Source organism: Taudactylus pleione, unplaced genomic scaffold (assembly GCF_031769625.1).
Source record: "Taudactylus pleione unplaced genomic scaffold, aTauple2 ptg000019l, whole genome shotgun sequence".
NCBI lineage: Eukaryota > Metazoa > Chordata > Amphibia > Anura > Myobatrachidae > Taudactylus > Taudactylus pleione.
In genome coordinates this window covers 1194295-1212599 of record NW_028284421.1, presented here as the reverse complement: position 1 = coordinate 1212599, position 18305 = coordinate 1194295, and the positions used below count along the sequence as shown (strand labels likewise).

General features: G+C 44.5%; 1 protein-coding gene across 1 annotated transcript in view; it reads right to left on the bottom strand.

Moving 5' to 3' along the window:
• Positions 1–18305, bottom strand: part of UNC13C (unc-13 homolog C) — a 718105-nt gene that overhangs the window by 386020 nt on the left and 313780 nt on the right. The window contains exon 16 of the mRNA XM_088444832.1: positions 17525–17653. Coding sequence (XP_088300958.1) covers positions 17525–17653 — 129 coding nt within the window. The remainder of the gene's footprint in view (positions 1–17524; positions 17654–18305) is intronic.

Below are 18305 nucleotides of genomic sequence, written 5' to 3'. Positions count from 1 at the left end.
ACCAAAGCCTCAAAAGGATCGCACCAAAAACCCAGAAGTGTGCAAAAACTTCACCGACGTTAAGTTTTCGCTTTATCGCATCTAAATGGATACGTACCTTAAACTGAACACATAGACTGTGCAGGAATAATATGATAGCCCAACAAGGCCTACCATTTTGAAAATAAGAAAACTCTAATTGTCCACAAATATAGACATGTGCAACGTTTTTGCTCCATTTTAACATATTTGTGCAGTTTATATACCGAAACTATCTCCTGAAGTAAAGATTTGTATTTTAATTGGTTCAAATGTAGACAAACTTCATTGGTTACCCTCCTGACAGATATTTAACGCAAATAGGGATGGGTCAGAAATATAAAGATTTCGCTTTATGGCATCTAAATGGATACGGCCTTTAAACTGAACGCATAGACTGTGTAGGAATAATATGGTAGCCCAACAAGGCCTACCATTTGGAAAATAAGAAACCTACAGTATTAAATTAAGGGATGTGTGTTTTTATTTAACATAATACAGTGAGATCTGAGCTTTATATCCCCCTCCCCCATTGAAAATGAGGAAAAAGTAAAGTTTTGTGTAGTGTTACTGAAACCACTATACAAACAAGAATGTGCCCCAAATGTGTACTTGTCTGTATGGAGGAGATATGGAAAGTTTAGTGACCGCCCCCATTTTCTGATGATCACCATACAGTAAACTACAAGGGGGCCATATAATTTAAAAAAGGGTACTCCCTCTTTCAACTGTGCATGCCACTGAGTTAATGAAAGCTATTATGCAGGATATCTTACCCCAATCCCTGGACTTCCTTAGTTTTCGACATTTTAGTAGGTTATTGTTTGTTGATCACACTGAGCAAGAGACAAAACCATCCATGGTATCTAGGTGTCAGGATGAGGGAAACAGGATACTTTCAGTCCCTCCAGGGGTATATCTAGGGGTTCGAGCACCCCTGGCAAAGTAAGGGATTGGCGCCCCTCCCCCCTATTTCCCCCTTCCACTTGTGCTCTCTGATTGGCTGGGAGCTGTGAGGGGTTGTAGAATTTAGACAGGATGGGAAAAGGAGGGGGAAGATCTGGTGGAATTCGAGAAAAGGAAAGTTGACTGAGTGGGGGTGATAACTGTCGTCGTCCCCCAATCCAGTTTCACCATTCACAGCCCACACTGTCTTGTGCACCCGGACACACATAAATGCTGTCATGCATGCACACACAAACATCTATGGAGTGCTGCTGGATCATGCATCTCCAACCTGGGACATCAGTAATGCTTCACAGCAAGACAACTGAAAAATGATATGCCAAATAAGGATTTAAACTTTTTTTTTTACAAGGGGGAACTCTGACTATTTCGGGCTTCAATTTATTATTCTCCCCATCCGCTTTCTCCTACCAGGAGAACGGAGCTGTGCTGTGCTGAGTACCGGGTGATGCTTGGTGAGGATAAAAGGGGTCTTGGCTGGGAGGTGGTGGTTGAGGTCACAGATAGGTGCTGTCTGCCTGCTGTTAGCTGGTCTCGCCCACCTTCCTCTGTCTCTGGCTTTGCAGGAGGCATGGGTGCACAAAAAGGGGGCGTGGCCTTGCTCCTGCAATGGCACACCCCTTTGATGATGCTGATTTTGGGACATGGCCACATGTCACGCCTCCCGTTTTATGTCATGCTGGGGGCAATCCAAGCACTCTGTCACCTGCTGGACTGCCCCCAGCCTTCTCCCTGCACTATAGAGCTGTGTGTTACAGACTGGATCCATCCCTGTATGTGATTCTACTCCCTGGCCATGGGTGGCACTGCCGTGCAGTGCCCCCCCTCGGCTGGCGCCCCAGACGAGTGCCATCCTGGCCAAGGGATAGATAAGCCCCAGACTCCCTCCCCCATTATCTGCACTATAAGAAAAAAAAAATCTGTAGTGCATGACATCCACAATGGTCTGCGGATTTCTCCCTTGTCTCCACATTGATGGTGGCAAGTATGTATTTTTTTATTTTATAAAGTCCTTGTGGAGGAAAAGTAGGACTTAAGTTTCATATTTTTAATGTCAATGTGGAGGACAAATCCTGCCTGTCATCCACATCAAAGGGGTTAAAAAACTCTGTATCCTTGAAACAAGTAACTAATCTAGCGCATCCATTAATTTTGAGAAATCACAGAGTATACATTTCAACATTACCAAATGTTTGGGACTAATTGTGTTTGGGCACTGAAATTTGGGACATCAAGGGGTACATTTACTAAGAATCAAGTCTGATTGAGTTTTCTTTTTTTTAACTCGATTTGCATCGCCAAATCTCGGGTGATTTTCCCATTTTTAAACTCGCAAATTTACTAAGAAGTGAGTTTAGCTGAAAGTGAGCTTTCCGATGGTGAAGCAGATCGAGTATTCTCTCCCGAGAAGCAAGTTTAGATGAGATTACTCACCCGAGATTGCAGTGTTTTCTCTCTGCAAAACTCTCCCGAGCAAGCAGCCTGCACATATCAGTGAGATATGTGAAGGCTGCTTGTGTGGTCAACCTGTTAAAGAAGGGTTAAATTAAAAAAAAAAATTACGTAGGGTCCACCCCCCCCAAGACATGACCAGCCCCGGACTGGTCAGCCAGTCCTGGTTCCAAAAATTACAGGGAACAAAACAAGTAGGGTTCCCCTGTAATTTAGAACCAGCACCGCTTTACATGTAGCGGCCACTCATTTGCTGGTAACACGTGGGTCCCAGCCAAATTTACATTTAAAACGGCAGCTGATTGGCTAGCGTCCCGTGGGAACTAACAGGTTGTCACGGTCATCTGTCATTTCGCGAGGTGCAGGAATTATGTCACAACATAAACTTGCACCTGTTCGTATGGATCGCATAACTCATTTTCTTATTTTGCCAAGTATGTGGATGCTACGGAGAGGGGCGCCAGGATGGAGGGGAGTATGGAATCTTTTTTCCAGGTACATCAGTGGAATCTACATGGGAGAAGTGGACAGACCAGCTGGCACAGGTAAGTATGTGTGAGTGGGTTAGGTGTATGTAATAAAGTTTTACTGTATACGGTGTGTGTGTACTGTTGTTTTTTAACTATTTATTTTACAGTGGCGGTGTGGGTGCCGGCTGCCTGCTGGCACTTGTAGTTCCACAAGCGCCAAAGGGCAGGCATGCTGGCACCTGTAGTTCCACTGTAAAATACAATAGTTTTCAACAATTTTACACATTGTTACCCCGGTACCCACAGCCCAAGGGTGCGGGGAATAGCCCCGGGCTTCAGATCAAGCCTGTGGTTTTGGGGTTTTGGTTTTGCAATTTCCCTCCCCCGTACACTTAAAACCAGCGCAGGTGCTGGTTCCTAAATTACAGGGAAACCCTACTCATTTTGTTCCCCGTAGTTTTTGGAACCACGACTGGCTGACCAGTCTGGGGCTGGTTATGTCTTTTGGGGGGGGAGAAACGCTACGTTTTTTTAAAAAATAAAAACACTTTACATTAAGAACAAATGCAGAAACATACACAAATCACACTGATCTTTATATGTTTCTGGCAAACTCACAGCTCAGGCGGTGGAGTGTTTGAAACTTTAATTTCTCTGTGAGTTTGCTCTAATCTCATCCGAGATTGAAATCTCGGATTTTAGTAAATTTGCAAACTGCATCTTTTTCATGAAAAGTACTTCCGAGTTTGCCCGATGGTGAGTTGATTCGAGTTTGCGATCTCATCCGAGTTTTACGAGTGAAATTAAAGAACTCTCTCCCAAACTCACCTGAGTTTGCCTTTAGTAAATTTGCGAGATGAAAAATATGCCTAAACTCACCCGAGATTGTCATCTCGACCAAACTCGAAACTTAGTAAATGTACCCCTAGGTGTCAACACTTATGCAAAGTTTAAAAAATTAGGATGTGTTTCTTTTTAGGGAATTTTACTGTTCGTCCCAAATACAGGTAACCATTAGGGAGTGGGGTGATGGGCAGCTGCTTACATACCTTTCTCGGTGGTCAGTCGCTCCGAAGCTGTGGTGGGTGGTATTTCACAAAGGTGGTTCCCTGTATGTCCAATTCCTTTGGCCCTTACTAAGCGTCATGTAAGTCTGAGAACCTGTGGTCAGAAAACATGCCCTACGCTACTCCAATACACTCTCCTCTAATCCCTGGTGTTCAATCTATTTAGAGTGAGTGTAAACGGAGAGCGGCATGTAAGACCAACCCTACAGAACTGCAATTCTGAGTATAGCTGTCGAGCCTCAAGCTTGCCAGTAACTCTGAGAGTAGACTCAGGAGCCTGCTCATGCACAAAATCAGGTCCTGATGGTTATGTAATGTAATGTAATGTTATGTAAGTCAGCCGCTGCCAGGCCCTAGACAGCTGCTTACTTTGCCTAATGAATAATCTGGCCCTGTTGGGAATAAGGGATAAAGGATAGTTCTGGGTTAAGGATGACACCTGAGCTTGATGAGTAGGATTTATTGTTGTATTTTCAACAACAATAGAGATGTCAGGTAAATAAATTCTGTTGACTGGTGGATAAAATATTAGCTCAGTTTAGGTTTAAGGATCAAAAAATAGGATTATCTGGTTACTTACCGTAGAATCAATTCCTCTGGGACCATCTGGGAAACACTAATGCTGGGATATGAGGGAAGGGCCGAGGAGTAGACACTAAATAAATTAATTGGCTGAAACTCCCCCTCCCTTATATTCCTGTAGCTTATCTGTTATCTGACTAGCAAAGCCAAAAGGAGAACATAAAGAAGAAGAAACCAACATATAAATCCATCACACACATCAGGGAGGGAACTCTGTGTTCCCCAGATTGACTCAGAGGAATTGATTCTACGGAGGATAACTAGAGAATCCTCTTATGTCCTATCAGGGGAACATTGACACTGGGACTTCCCAAGGCAAGCCTCAAAAAGCAGGGGGATTAAGCACAGACAATGTTGTACACAAAAACTTGTGAGCAAGACTTGCATTTGTAGCCAAAAATGTGTGTAACCGATAAAATTTGGTAAATGTGGACTGAGGACCAGGTTGCTCATTTGAGGCACCATGCAGAGCTGCCGAAGAAGCACTAACAGTCCGAGTGTCGAATGCACTCGAATGGGATCAGGAACGGACTTGCCTATGACCAAATAAGCCTGTTTGATATCTGAAGTAATGAGCAAACGCTTTGATGCTGACCAGCCTCTTTTATGGGTGTCAGAAAGCACTAAAAGGCAGTCTGTCTTACACAAAGCAGCAGTCCTATCCACATATATCCAGAGTACTCTTACAACATCCATAAAACAGAGAGGACATTCTGGATCAGGTGGATGCAACATTGGAACCAAAATCTCCTGATTCAGGTGAAACTGTGTAACCACCTTAGGAATAAAGGACAGCCGAGTACGGAGAACCGCCCGATCCGTATGAAAAGTCAAAAGAGGGAAGCTGGCTGACAATGCTTCCAACTCAGAAACAGCGAGCTGAGGAGATTGCCAAAAGAAAAGCTACTTTCCAAGTTAACCACCTTAATTCCACTTTCTCAAGTGGCTCAAAAGGAGCCTGCTGAAGAGCAGCCATGGTGGGACATTTGGAACATAAGGTGGCTGGACATGCAATACTGCATGAATGAAAGTTCTGACATCTGGCAAAGATGCCAGACACCTCTGAAATATAGACATGGCTGACACCTGACCCCTCAAGGAAGAGATGCAAAGACCTTTGGACATTCTGTCCTGTAAGAAAAAAAGTAGACAAGGTAAGCGGAACTGTGAAGCCGAAACTGTTTTAGTTTCACACCATTGGATGTTAGATATCCACACCCTATAATAAATAATAGGAGTGGATGACTTACATGCCTGTAACAAAGTCTGGATAATGGCTGTCAAAAACCCCTTGGACCTCAAGAGACTGGTCTCAAGTGCCATGCGGTTAAAACCAATTGAGGTAAATTGGGAAGGAGGAACGGACCATGCAACAGTAGATCTTCTCTCAGTGGCAGCCTCCACGGTTGGTCGACCACTAGAGACAGAAGGTTGAAGTACCCTGCCCTACGTGGCCAATATGGTGCTATTAGAAAGACATGAGCCTTTGCTTACTTGATCCTTCCGATTACATGTGGGAGCATAGGAATGAGTGGAGAGAGAAATCCAAAGTGGAAGGACCAATTGGCTGTTAGGGCATCTACCATGGTTGTTTGTTGGTCCATTAAACGTGCCCCATACTGTGGAAGCTTCCTGCTCAACCTGGATGCCATGTCTGTCTGTCTATGGCACACCCCACTTTTCCATGATCTGGTTGAATATGTCCTGATGTTAAGACCATTCCCCTGGATGAACCTTGTGTCGACTGAGAAAGTTGTCCACCCCTGGAATAAAAATGGCCAATATGGGTGGTACAAATCTTTCTGCTTACATCATAATCTGGATGGTCTCTAACATAGTCAGAGGACTTCTGGTTCCTTGTTTGTTTATGTATGCCACCATCGTGACATTATCTGATTGTATCTATATAGGCTTGCTCTTGAGAAGATGTTGTGCCTGAACCAGAACATGAAAACTACTCGTAGTTCTAGCACATTGATAGAGAGCATCCAATCTTCCAGCTACCAAACCCCTTGGAACTGGTACCATAGAATCACTGCACCCCATCCCTGGAAACTGGCACCTGTTCTGACCAGCATCCATTTCTAGGGAGAAAATTGACAACCTATGATCTTGTCCTTTGGCAGAAACTAGCTGATGTAAGATATTGAATAGGAGGCCCAGAAACACCATACTCTGCATCCTCTATGTCAGAACCAAATTAGACTTGGGCAGGTTAATGTTAAGGTTTCCTAGGCCACACTGTGTAAACCCCTTAGAACTCAAGCAAGGTGAGGTCTTCTGCCACCCGCTGTTCCCTTAGAACTAACTACGTTCACTGGTACTTAGGTGGCCACCTGGAATTAAACTCAGAGTAGTAAGGGTTTACACAAATTACCTAGGAAGACCAGAGTTTCACATGAGACAATTGGAGCAGATGAGATGTTATGCGGCTAATACAGCCGGTGGTATAGATGCAACTGGAATTGGTAGTGGAATTGATGCAGTTCGTATAACTGGAGAGATTGATACAGCTTGTGTAGCCGGTGGTATTGACACAGCTGGTATAGCTGATGAGGAATTGATGCGGCGTATGCCGCCGGTGGTATTGATGCAGTTGGTATAGCTCTATGTTGAACTTCTGCACTCAAGTGTGGGTTGAGCTTCTTTAAATTCAAGATGGCGCAAAAAGAACCACCTGGATTTGACTAAAAGCCTAGCCCCTGATGATGCACTGGAACAGGGATCACAACCCCTGAAATTAAATGGGCGTGAATTACACCCATTAATACCTTTCTTATGAGTAGATCTCAAGCAAGAGGTGTTACAAAGAGTTGATGGGGACGTGGGCCCTCCAGCTTCATTATGTAAGCTCTGGAGAGGACTCCTCCGACCCAATGGCCTGTGATTGACCAAAACAAAATTTCCCTTAATAAAAGAAGATGGGCCCCTACACAAGTGTTCTGGGAGTCCTCCTGACAGAAGTCATTGGGAGGATCTGTCACTTCTATGGAAGCCTGGATGACAGGATCCCATGGCCATTTGCTCTTTGTACTGACTTGCTCTGTGACCTCCTTTCACACCTCTGGCGAGCGAAGGCCGGAACCTACCAGAGTACCCAAAGGGCCGATAACTAGGAGTTCTAGAGCAAGATGGAAGGACTGGGAGAACCTATTTTTTACCACCAGTCGTCTGAGCAATAATGCGGTCCAGCTCCGATCCAAATAAGGAATGACCCATACAGGGAGCTTCCTCCAAAATCTTTTTCGACTCTCTATCTGCTTGCCAAGAGCATAACCCGAACGTACGTCTGGCCAAAATACAGAAGTCTGACACACCTGAAAGGAGAGAAACAGTGTGCAAAGACGCATGACTCAAATAAATTGAAGTCTGCTTCAGATTGTCAAGGCTAAGAGATCTGAAAGGCCTGTACCTGATTGAATAGCCTCTGCTAATTGTCTGACCAAGCCTATATGGCCTTGGTAGCCCAGGCCCCCATCAATACAGGGCACAGGGTGGCACCTTTTAAAGAAAATTTTATAGAAGGATTCACACTTACGGTCCGTAGAATCTTTTAATGCATCCACAGTAGTTGTTGAAAGAACTGTAGCCTTGGTCAAACAGGCGATTGGGGCATCCACTGCTGGAGGTACCTCCCATGGGGCTGTATCCTTCTCAACGAAGGGATAAGTAAACTTAAAACCTGCTGGAAGCTTAAATAATTTATCTGGTTTAGACCAGGCTTCGCCCAACACATCCAAAACATACATAAATGAAGGAAAAGTTAAAACCTGTTACTTTTTTCTCTTAAATAACCCTCCTGGAGCTGTTGAAGCATAAGGCACCTCATCCTCGATTTTTAGGGTCTGACGGATGGCCTGTATAAGCTTAATAACTCCCAGACTATTGGGAGAACTGTCTTCCCAACTGGGCTGGTATACTGACCCAAAACCTCCCCTTTATCCACAGAGGAACCCTCTGAATCCTCATTTTCTTTCCCAGGGAAATACAGTCTGTATAGGCTGGCGCTTACTGGAACCAGACTCAGATGAGCCCAGGACCACTTATAATGATGAATAGACCTTAGAAGGTCTATTCATTTGTATAGTCAATCCCATATCTATCGAATTACCGACTATCTTAGAGGAAGGCGGCTGGGACGGTAGGACCTGCTGCAGAGCTAAAGGAACTGAAGCACTTATATCAACTTGGCTATGGAAATCCCGCACTTCCTTAGCTAAGTCTGCAATGGATTGAGCCATAACTTTTGCCAATGCAGGCAACACTTCCTCTGCCAGAGTGTCCCTGGACAAGCGCTGCCCAAGCACGGCAGCTTCATAATCTGCACAAAGGGCCTCCTGCTCCTTACTTCCTTTAAGGAGATTGGCAGAACATTTAAAACATGTATAATGTACCAAATGTGCAGCCCCCTGTTAAGCTTTAGGGGTCTGTCTCCCTTTGCAGACATTTCCCTCCCCTTTAGAATGCAAGCACAAGCAGGCCCTCTTCCCTCATGTGCTTCTCCTTACTTATACTTTCATCTACTCCTTACTCCCCAAAAAAGCACCTAAACACTTGCTTGTTGACATCCTGCTGCTTATTTTGAGTGTTGTGATCGCTAAAGCAGCAATCAATGGAACTATTGGTGATAACCATTGATGGTACAATATCCATATTTGGTGAACCATCGATGGTTTGCACTACTCAATGTTCACTGCTGCCAACCATAAACGGGAAACAGGGCTTAGCGGGCCACAGGGGGCGGGGCTAAGCTTTATGTTGGTAGCAGGAAAAAACATCGGGGTCCACTTTGCCATCGATGACAGAAAACCACTGGCTCTCTGCTATCAATGGCAAGACCATTGGTAGTAAAACAATATTTTTTAATATCAATGGCCATCCCTAACATGATCCACCCCTCAGCTCTGAGAGTGTGGGGAAGATGGCTGCAGCCATGCATACAGCACCTGATTTTCAATAGGTAAGCCACAGACCACTTTACCTCATGCAACCTATAGAAGAAACCGGAGACTACACAGAGACCTCTGGTTCCTATACAAATGATTTTCTTAAAAAAATATGCCGTTTGCCAGCCAGCGCTGCATTCTGAAGGTGGCGCCACCATTATATATGTCGTGGGTCCCAGGAATGGCACTGGCAAAGTTGGTGCGGGGGGCAGGCCTCACCAGGGGTTCCCTCATGGTCCCAAAACACCCGCAGGTATGGTGACCCACTTCTGGTCTTAGAAGCAGGCTGTGGCACGGGGGAAACAGATGCCGGTTACCGGTGATGATACAAGCCTGCTTCACCTAGCCTGGTTCCATAAGAGGACTCAGGCACCTAAGTACAAACATCGCCTAGAAATAAATAAAAAACCTAACCTAGAAAAAAAATGTTTTTTGCCTCTCCTGCAGGCACTAAAAAAATAACTAAGAAACTAGGGGAAGGGGAGGGTATATTATACCCCTTTCAGACATACGACCCGGGAACCCCAGGTATTTGGTCGAGACCCCCCTTTCACACAGCTAAGCCCCAGGAAATTCTCGGGTAGACCCCTTTCAGAGATAAGCAGGGTTTTTCATTGTTTTACACAGGAACAGCTGGTGAAAAGTGCAGAGGGAAAGTTGGTGAAAGTTGCAGAGAGACAGGTGGGAAAAGTGACAGAGGGACAGGTCACTGAAAATATCTCCCCATACTACTATCTCTCCCCAGCCCCTCTCCCATATGCAGCAAGTATCCAGACAGAGCAGAGCAGTCTCCCTGATGGTGCTGAGGACAAGGGGAGAACCCGCTGCTACTGCCAGTGAATAGAGGGGGAGGACCTGCTGCTACCGCCGGTGAATAGAGGGGGGCGGGCCGCTGGTGCCAAGCCTGGGCCAATCACAAGCTGCTTGGTGAAGCCCGGGAGTAAATTCCCAAGTAGCACCATTCAAACATGAGCAGGGTAATATCATGGGGCATAAGTCCCGGGAAATTCCCTGGTCAATTTCAGGGTCGGCTACCCGTGTTCCCGGGTAGGTACCTTTCAGACATACACGAGATCCCAGGAATTTGGCCGAGGCAGGCCAAAATCCCGGGAATCTCTGTATGTCTGAAAGGGGTATAAGGGAGGAGAAGTTTCAGCCAGTTTAACTGTTTTAGTGGCTACTCCTTGGCCCCTTCCTCATATCCCAGCATCAGTGTTCCCCAGATAGGATGAAAGAGGAAGAAAATATATTTGTGTGTCACCTATATAAAGCGAGTACTGAAATACAAAGAAGTTTATTAGTTTTCAAATAAATGTTGTGGAAGAGCAGAGGTATTAGGAACATTGGGGCTGATTCAGCAGAGGAAGGATTTGCAAAGGCTTTGTAATTCCATCCTTGCATATATGCAAATGCAGCAGGAGGTGCCTGACACCCCTTGTTGCATTTGCAATCCCAGCACTGCTGGGATGATCACAATGGTGGACGGCACCGGCCAGCTGTGTAAGCCCCAGCTTACACAGGCTGGCCGGCTTGCAAAGCCTGCATCCTGGCCTTGCCACTCCTGGAAAACGGGGTGACACACCCCCGTTTCTGGGAATGCCGGCCGTCCCTGCCCCGCCCTTTAAATGCTTCTGCCTGAGACATAGCAGGGTCTGCGTGTGATCACGGAGGGCCCGTTCTGCACATGTGCACAATGGGGCCTGCGCACGCACAGAGTCCCGATGATCAGGAATCTGCATTCACCACTGCACTTACGTGCAATGCTGAACTAGCCCCCCTACTGCACATTTCTGGCTCATTATTTTTGAACACTGAAAATATACTTTAGCCATCATTAAACTAATGGCAGCAATGTCTTTATTACATCCCCATTTATATAATGTAATCCAGGTTTTACATACAATATTTGAAGATGCGTTCAACTTCTACTAATGCCATAGGTAGAAAGAATATGGAAATATACACATTTTTGCTTCCTCTAAATCAAGCCCTGTATGTTCACATTTATTTCCCAAGTGGAAAATGAATACAGGTCGGATCAGAGTTATCAGACTTATTCTCAATAACTATCACCACAAATATTCATATATGGTTTATTGGATGGTTTTTGGACAGTATATAGGGTACATACTGGGGACGTAACTAGGGTAGTGTGACCAGTGCCATGGCACAGCAGGGCAGGGGACGCTGTTTGGGCCTGTCAATTGTTCTGTTTATTATCATTCTCATCTGTAGCTTCCTCTTCTTTTATCCCCAGCATCTCCTGGCCTCCTCTATCTCTTCCCCTTCCTTTTCAGGTGCACTATCTTATGTCCCTATTTAAAAAATGAGCGGGGGGGGGTGTGCGCCAATGTGCTCTCTGGCACATGGCACCAGAAAGTCTAGTTACGGCTCTGGTGCATACAGTACTGCATTTTGTTGACTGATAAAAAAAATAAACTACTAACACTTCTATTTTTGAAAGCATTCTTACTTTGCAGCATTTTTTCCCATACCTGCCTAAAACTTTTGCACAGTACTGTATATTGTTAAAATGTGACATACTATTACAATTTTTTTCTATTTACTCATTGTTTTGCTGTTGTAATGATATTTCTGGTACAATAGTTCACAAAAAATTAACAGGTTTCAGTGCATACCCCAAGATTAGAGAAGCTTAGAATCACTGTGCAAGCAAAAAGGTTCTTCAGCAATAATAAGCTCCATTTGATCAAACACTAGTAAAAAAAAAAAATACTTACAAAATTCAAAAATACTGTAGACAAAATACATTAAGTGAAAAAATATCTAAAGATATGTCCCCACTGATCTCAAACTAATGTTACAAACCATCTTTACAAAATATGTTACCATTATTACAGTACTACTAATACAAAAGATGATAATGATAACAAAAACCACAAAAACACAAATGATAAAATTCAGTGTTTTCAACTGTTCTAGTTTGCAGTAAATATTGTCAGCCATATATTGCAAAAAAATAAAAAAACACCCCTGGAATGATTTGTAATAAATTTGCATGTATTTAAAGCCTGTGGAAAGCTGCTAAAAGCTCAAAAAGTAGCACTGACCAAACCCAGGACCATCTCCGGGCACGCTCCGTGCATGCGGCCACACAAGGGCGATGGCTGTAAAAGATCCCCGCGTTCATCCCACCCACTGCGGTAATTAAGCTCAGGGGGAGGTCGTTGTGAAGGAAGGGGCGGAGGGAGTGCACGGGACGATGCTGGGTGCTGAGACACCTAGCACCAGCCCTGACTATACCTATATGTACACACTTTCTGACAAACATTTGCCTTGGTCAATCTTGCTACCTGCAGTCTTTAGAAACTTTAACGATCTGTAGAATATAATGGAGCTCACTTGGAAACTAATTAAGTATGTAGTACACTATGCTGCAGGGAAGCTTTGAGATGCATTAATCAATGCTCTGTTAAAACTAACACAAAGTACAAAAGGTTTTACCTACACTTTAACTAGCATTGCTTTTTAAAACCCTTGTGTATAAATTCTTAACACTGAAATTATAATCTAGATTTTCACTAACAACTGAAACGTTAGGGTATATTATTTAAAACCACCGAATGTATATACAAAGCAAACTCATCAATTCGGATTTAGCACAAACAAAAATTATACACTGAATACTACAATGATGTGGTTGTTTCTAGGTGATATATCTGCGATACCCTGGAAACTGAGGGGTTAGTGGCCGGGATCGAGGACCCTGTGGACACCCTGCAGACAGTCCTAAAAGCCCAAGGCAATAATAGACAGAGGTTGTTTAGAGTAGAGGTTAGAAAGCCCAGGTGTGTTAGAGACCCTGAGCAAGGCAGACATGTGGTATCAGTGTTCTGCAAAGGACCAAGAGAACCATGATTGCAGAGAGAATAGCCACGCAGGTGCTGCAGACACAGGGCCTGATTCAGAGCCGCTCGTAAGCGACCGCTCGTTCACTCCGAGCGATGTTCGCACAACTGCGCATGCATATGGTTTGTAATACGCATGCGCGAACCATTCATTGTGGTCGGAAATTGTGTGTTCGCAAAATAGCGAATGCCTGCTAATTTGAGTGACAGGATGAGGCGTTTGTGGGTGGTAACAGGGGAAGGTGCTTGAAAACGAAGAGTGGTGATCCGAACGCAGGCGTGCCAAACGGTCAAAAGCGTTTTAAGGGTGTGCATAATTAACAAAGCAGCGTCATCGACCACGTCACTTGGTTGTTTCTTAGCCTGAACTGTTCGCATGATTGCGGAAGGAAAATCCAACCACAAGCACTGCGAACAGTTCATACGCCTTTCGATGTACTCGATTAATCTAATAAATAGCGGAGATGACGTAGGATGCGAGCGGCCAGGGGGCGCTCTATTTAAATATCCGGCCCCTTTTTCTGAATGAGTGAGCGCAAATAGCGTCCGGCTCTGAATCAGGCCCACAGACTCTGAGAACCGGGAGCAGACTGGCAGCTGCAGATTGGGATGCTGCTGCAGGGGGACGCTGCAGGAGCACTGAGACGACGTGGAACAGGTCTGTGTATCCATGTGGGCTGCTACCCCACACAAACATACACTAAGCTTACAGTCAATAAAACAGCTTAACCCCCTCACTTATACCACTGTACATGCTGCATCTAAGAGACTATGGGGCCTATTCATCATCACTTAATTTTAACAAAAGCAGATAAAAATTTCACTTGCGATTGTAAAAATTAAGTGTTCGGAACATTCATCAAGAAGGTAAAGCAGGAGATATCACATATATCTCCTGCGCACCTTCCTCTGGCAGAATGGCCCATCTTCAAATGGTGTTTGCTCCTGCTCTGGGTTCGCAGTACCGGGCTGTGAAGAGGGATCCTTTTGGATTCCTACACCCCTGTCCGGCTCCTTCTACCGGACGTCAGGGCTCTTGTGCGCATGTGTGACCTGTAGGTCACGCATGTGCACTAGCGTAGCAGTGAAAAGATTCACTGCTCTGAAATGAGCAATGAAGCCGCTCGTGGGGACAGCGGATTTCGCATCAGTTGCCTCCGTGCCGGAGCAATGATGAATTTCTCTGGCGTCCGCGGCAAGTTAGAATGTTAATTATCGGCTGTCGGGATGCCAATGCTTACATTACCGATGCCAGTCAGAATCCTGGACGCCGGGATACCAGAGGTAAGTAGTTGGGTTAGGGAGGATGGTTAGGTTTCGGGGTTAGGGTTAGGCACTAGGGGGATGGTTAGGGTTAGGCACTAAGGGAGGAGGGTTAGGTTTAGGGTGGGGGGAGGTGGAGGTTTAGGCACAAGCGGGTTTAGGGTCAGGCACCGGGGAGGCAGTGTTAGGGAAGGGAGAGGGGAAGGGTTAGCATGCCGACCAACAAGAGTCGGTATGCTAACCCTGTTGGGATGCTGGCGTCGGGATTCTGACTGCCGGCATCCCTTACACAACCCTCATCATGTATAGCAAGTACAGACCCCTGCATTAACCACAGTTTGCATAGAGTGCACTTTAATCTGTTGGAGCCTGGAAGCATTGACAAAGGGGCAGAGTCATTATACAGATGCGCCCAGTTACATTGTGGCAACAATATAGCAGGGCATATATCCATCTTTGTGTATTACGGTCACAGTGTATCTTCCAGTTAGGCCTTTGGTTACGTGACAATTTACTGAAGAACCAGAAGTGAATTATAACAGTATTGAGCTCATTTACAAATACATTGAATGTTTACAAGAGGTGCTGTTAAGATTGCTTAGTTTAACTGAAGAAGGGACCTATAATGGACCTACCATTTTTATTGCAACGGCCAAGGTTGAAAGAATTATTGTGTAATGGTAAATGATATTCATATTGCTTAAAGTACTGTAATTGAAAGCTTATTTTATATTACACCTGTTGCTGATCCTTTTACATTTAAACAGATCTACAGTGACTTAGTGTTCCAGCTTAATAAATCTAATCATTGCTTTATTTCTTGGTGTCTGCCTTATATCTGGGATTTGGGGGTTCTATGATCCTCTGCTGTGCCGTGACAGGAAGAAGAGGTATGCAGTCGGGAAGCTGGCGGACCTAATCCCGACAGCCGGCTTCCCGACTGCTAAATCCCGGCGAGAGTTAAATGACCGGCGTCTACATCTAGACGCCAGTCATTTTACCGACACCGGGAGACCGACGCCCGGCATCCCAATCGAAGTGGTGCCGGGTGCCGCTGTGGACAGCCGTGTGGGGGGAGGGTTAGGTTTAGGGCTCCCGGGGGGGACTTAGGGTTAGGCACCCCCCGGGAGGTTAGGTTTAGGCTAGGGGGAGAGAGGGTTAGGCACCCCCGGGGGGGACTTAGGGTTAGGCCCCCCCCCGCCCCCCGGTGTACTTAGGTTTAGGTGGCGGGGAAGGGGGTTAGATTTAGGAACTTAGACGGGGGATTAGGGTTAGGCACTGGGGGGAAAGGTTAGGGTTAGGCACCCTAAAGGAGGGTTAGGGTGGGGGAATAGGTTAGTGAATACTTACCTGGGGACTATCAGGATTTTCGTCCTGCTTAGCCAGTCGCTGTTGGGGTAAATCATACAGATTCCGAAGAAGAGCAAGACGAGCCTTCTAAGAGCAGGTACCATCCACACCACACTCATCACCCACCACTAGGGGTGTCACATACCCATCACATAGCAGAAACACACTTCTCATAACTCCAAACTTAACTTTAACTTCTAGTATATACTAAAATATTCCTTCTGCAAACTCCTGGAGTGACAAAGACTATGCAAAGAAAAAAGAACTATACACTATTTATCATTAGTGCGTCACTGTTTCTAAGGGGTCTATTCATCATCACCTAATTTCTACAAAAGCAAGTTAAAATGAAAATATTCACCTATTTTTCTAGAAATTAAGTTTTGGGGCCATTCATCATAAAGGTAACGCATCTCCAGCTTACCTTTCACTTGATGTGTCTCACTGTCCCCATATACTAGTATGGGGATCTAAATTCATCAAGCTCCAAAAAATGCTATATTTTTGGAGCTTGACTACGGAAGCATTCACCATCTTCAGATCCTTCCGCTGGACGCCGGGATTCTGTGCGCCTGTGTGAACTCTACGAAAGTAGCAGTGAAAACATTCGGAGACACAGCTGATTTCCGGATCAGCTGTTTCCGCGCCGGGGCAATGATGAATTGCTCCTGTGCTCAGTGCAAGTTAGAATGTTAATTATCAGGGTCCACCCAGACCCTGAAAATTAACATAATGAATATGGCCCACAGTGATCAAATAACACCATCAAATAACACCAACTCATTCCTTCTCATTCCAAAGTCCAAATTTACTTTAATGTATATGCTAAACTATTCCTTCTCCTCGTGTCTGCAGTGACAAAGATACATTAGCACTCAATTCATGTGCGAGATCAGATTGCCCTAAGTGATTGAAGTACAACAGCTACTATGCTAATTCAGTCTTAGACTTGAAATAAAATTGTCAGATAATTAGTACAGTTAGATACTAAGAAAAATGTCACTTTGGGAGGGAATTAAATATATTATTCAGTATACTGTAGTTGCCATTGTTCCACTACTCTTCAGGGTTATCCATTTAATACCTCTGATACCCTGCCAATATTATAAGGATATAACAATTTCTCAAAACACAAAATCATGGGGTATTGGCCAGTAATATATGTGAAATAACTGGGGGAAGTGAATGATGTTATTAGGGGTGTTAACCTAGCCAGAAAGAGCAAACATATTACAAAGTTGGCAAAGATGTAACACCCAAAACCCCCTGAGTTTTTTTTTTTAAAGGCTTGAACAGACGAAAAAACCATGTAACATATTAATTATCTTGTACTAGTCACAACTAAGGAAAGAACATTTTTGCACACGTTCTGAGGCTGCAGTACCTTGCACTCTGTGTCCTAACTTAAAATGCTTGTACTGTGATCACACGATCAAGCCTTTTCACATTGCAGACAATACAATACAGCAATGGACTCTATTATGGTACCTCCCAGGGTACAAGCGAATACAGTACAATCAAAGACCCAGACAAAACCTTACCTGGTCCAGTAATTGGGAGTAAAGCTCATGGCAGTTAACAAAAATATACTTGTATGTGGAATCTAAGCAGGCTCGCACGCAGTCTTTCACCACGGTGCTGGCTCTTGGGGGACTCTGAAGTTCAAGAACCTAAAAGAAAATACATTATATTATTAGGAGATTCCAATATTCAAACAGTTTGTATGGTTTTTTGACAGTGCTTTGGCATAGCTGTATTCCTGTATCTAATGCAGTTTAATCGGTGTTCTAAGTGCAGTAACGTAGTGAATTCATCACAGAGCAGCCCCAGCATGGTAAATCTATGCAGCAATACATATAGTTACTGCAGCGACTTAGACACTAATGATAAATAGTCCTTTCAGTTTATTATGATGATGTGTGTTTAGTTCTTACTGTAAGTGCAAGTTACTGTATGCTCAGGCTCACCTTGTTGCTTTCTTGCACACACTCAGATTAATTTAAAATAGGTATTTAGTGTAAATTTGGTAATTTTCTTAGACCTGTAGTTTCATGCTGAATAGATTATTGAAAGGCCATTAAGGCTAAGATGCACATACACTACGACTAATGTATCAAGCGGAGATAACCACTTTTTACTGCTACTCCAGAATGCATTAGGAGGTAGTCTGTAAAGAAACCCGAGATTTGCTTTCTTGTAATAATGATGCTGCCATAACCAGCTATGACGGCAAAGCGTGATGGCTACTTACTAAGAGACGAAAAGCTGAGCAATTATACTAAACCCCACCAGAGGCTGATGCTATGGTTACTCACATGTGCT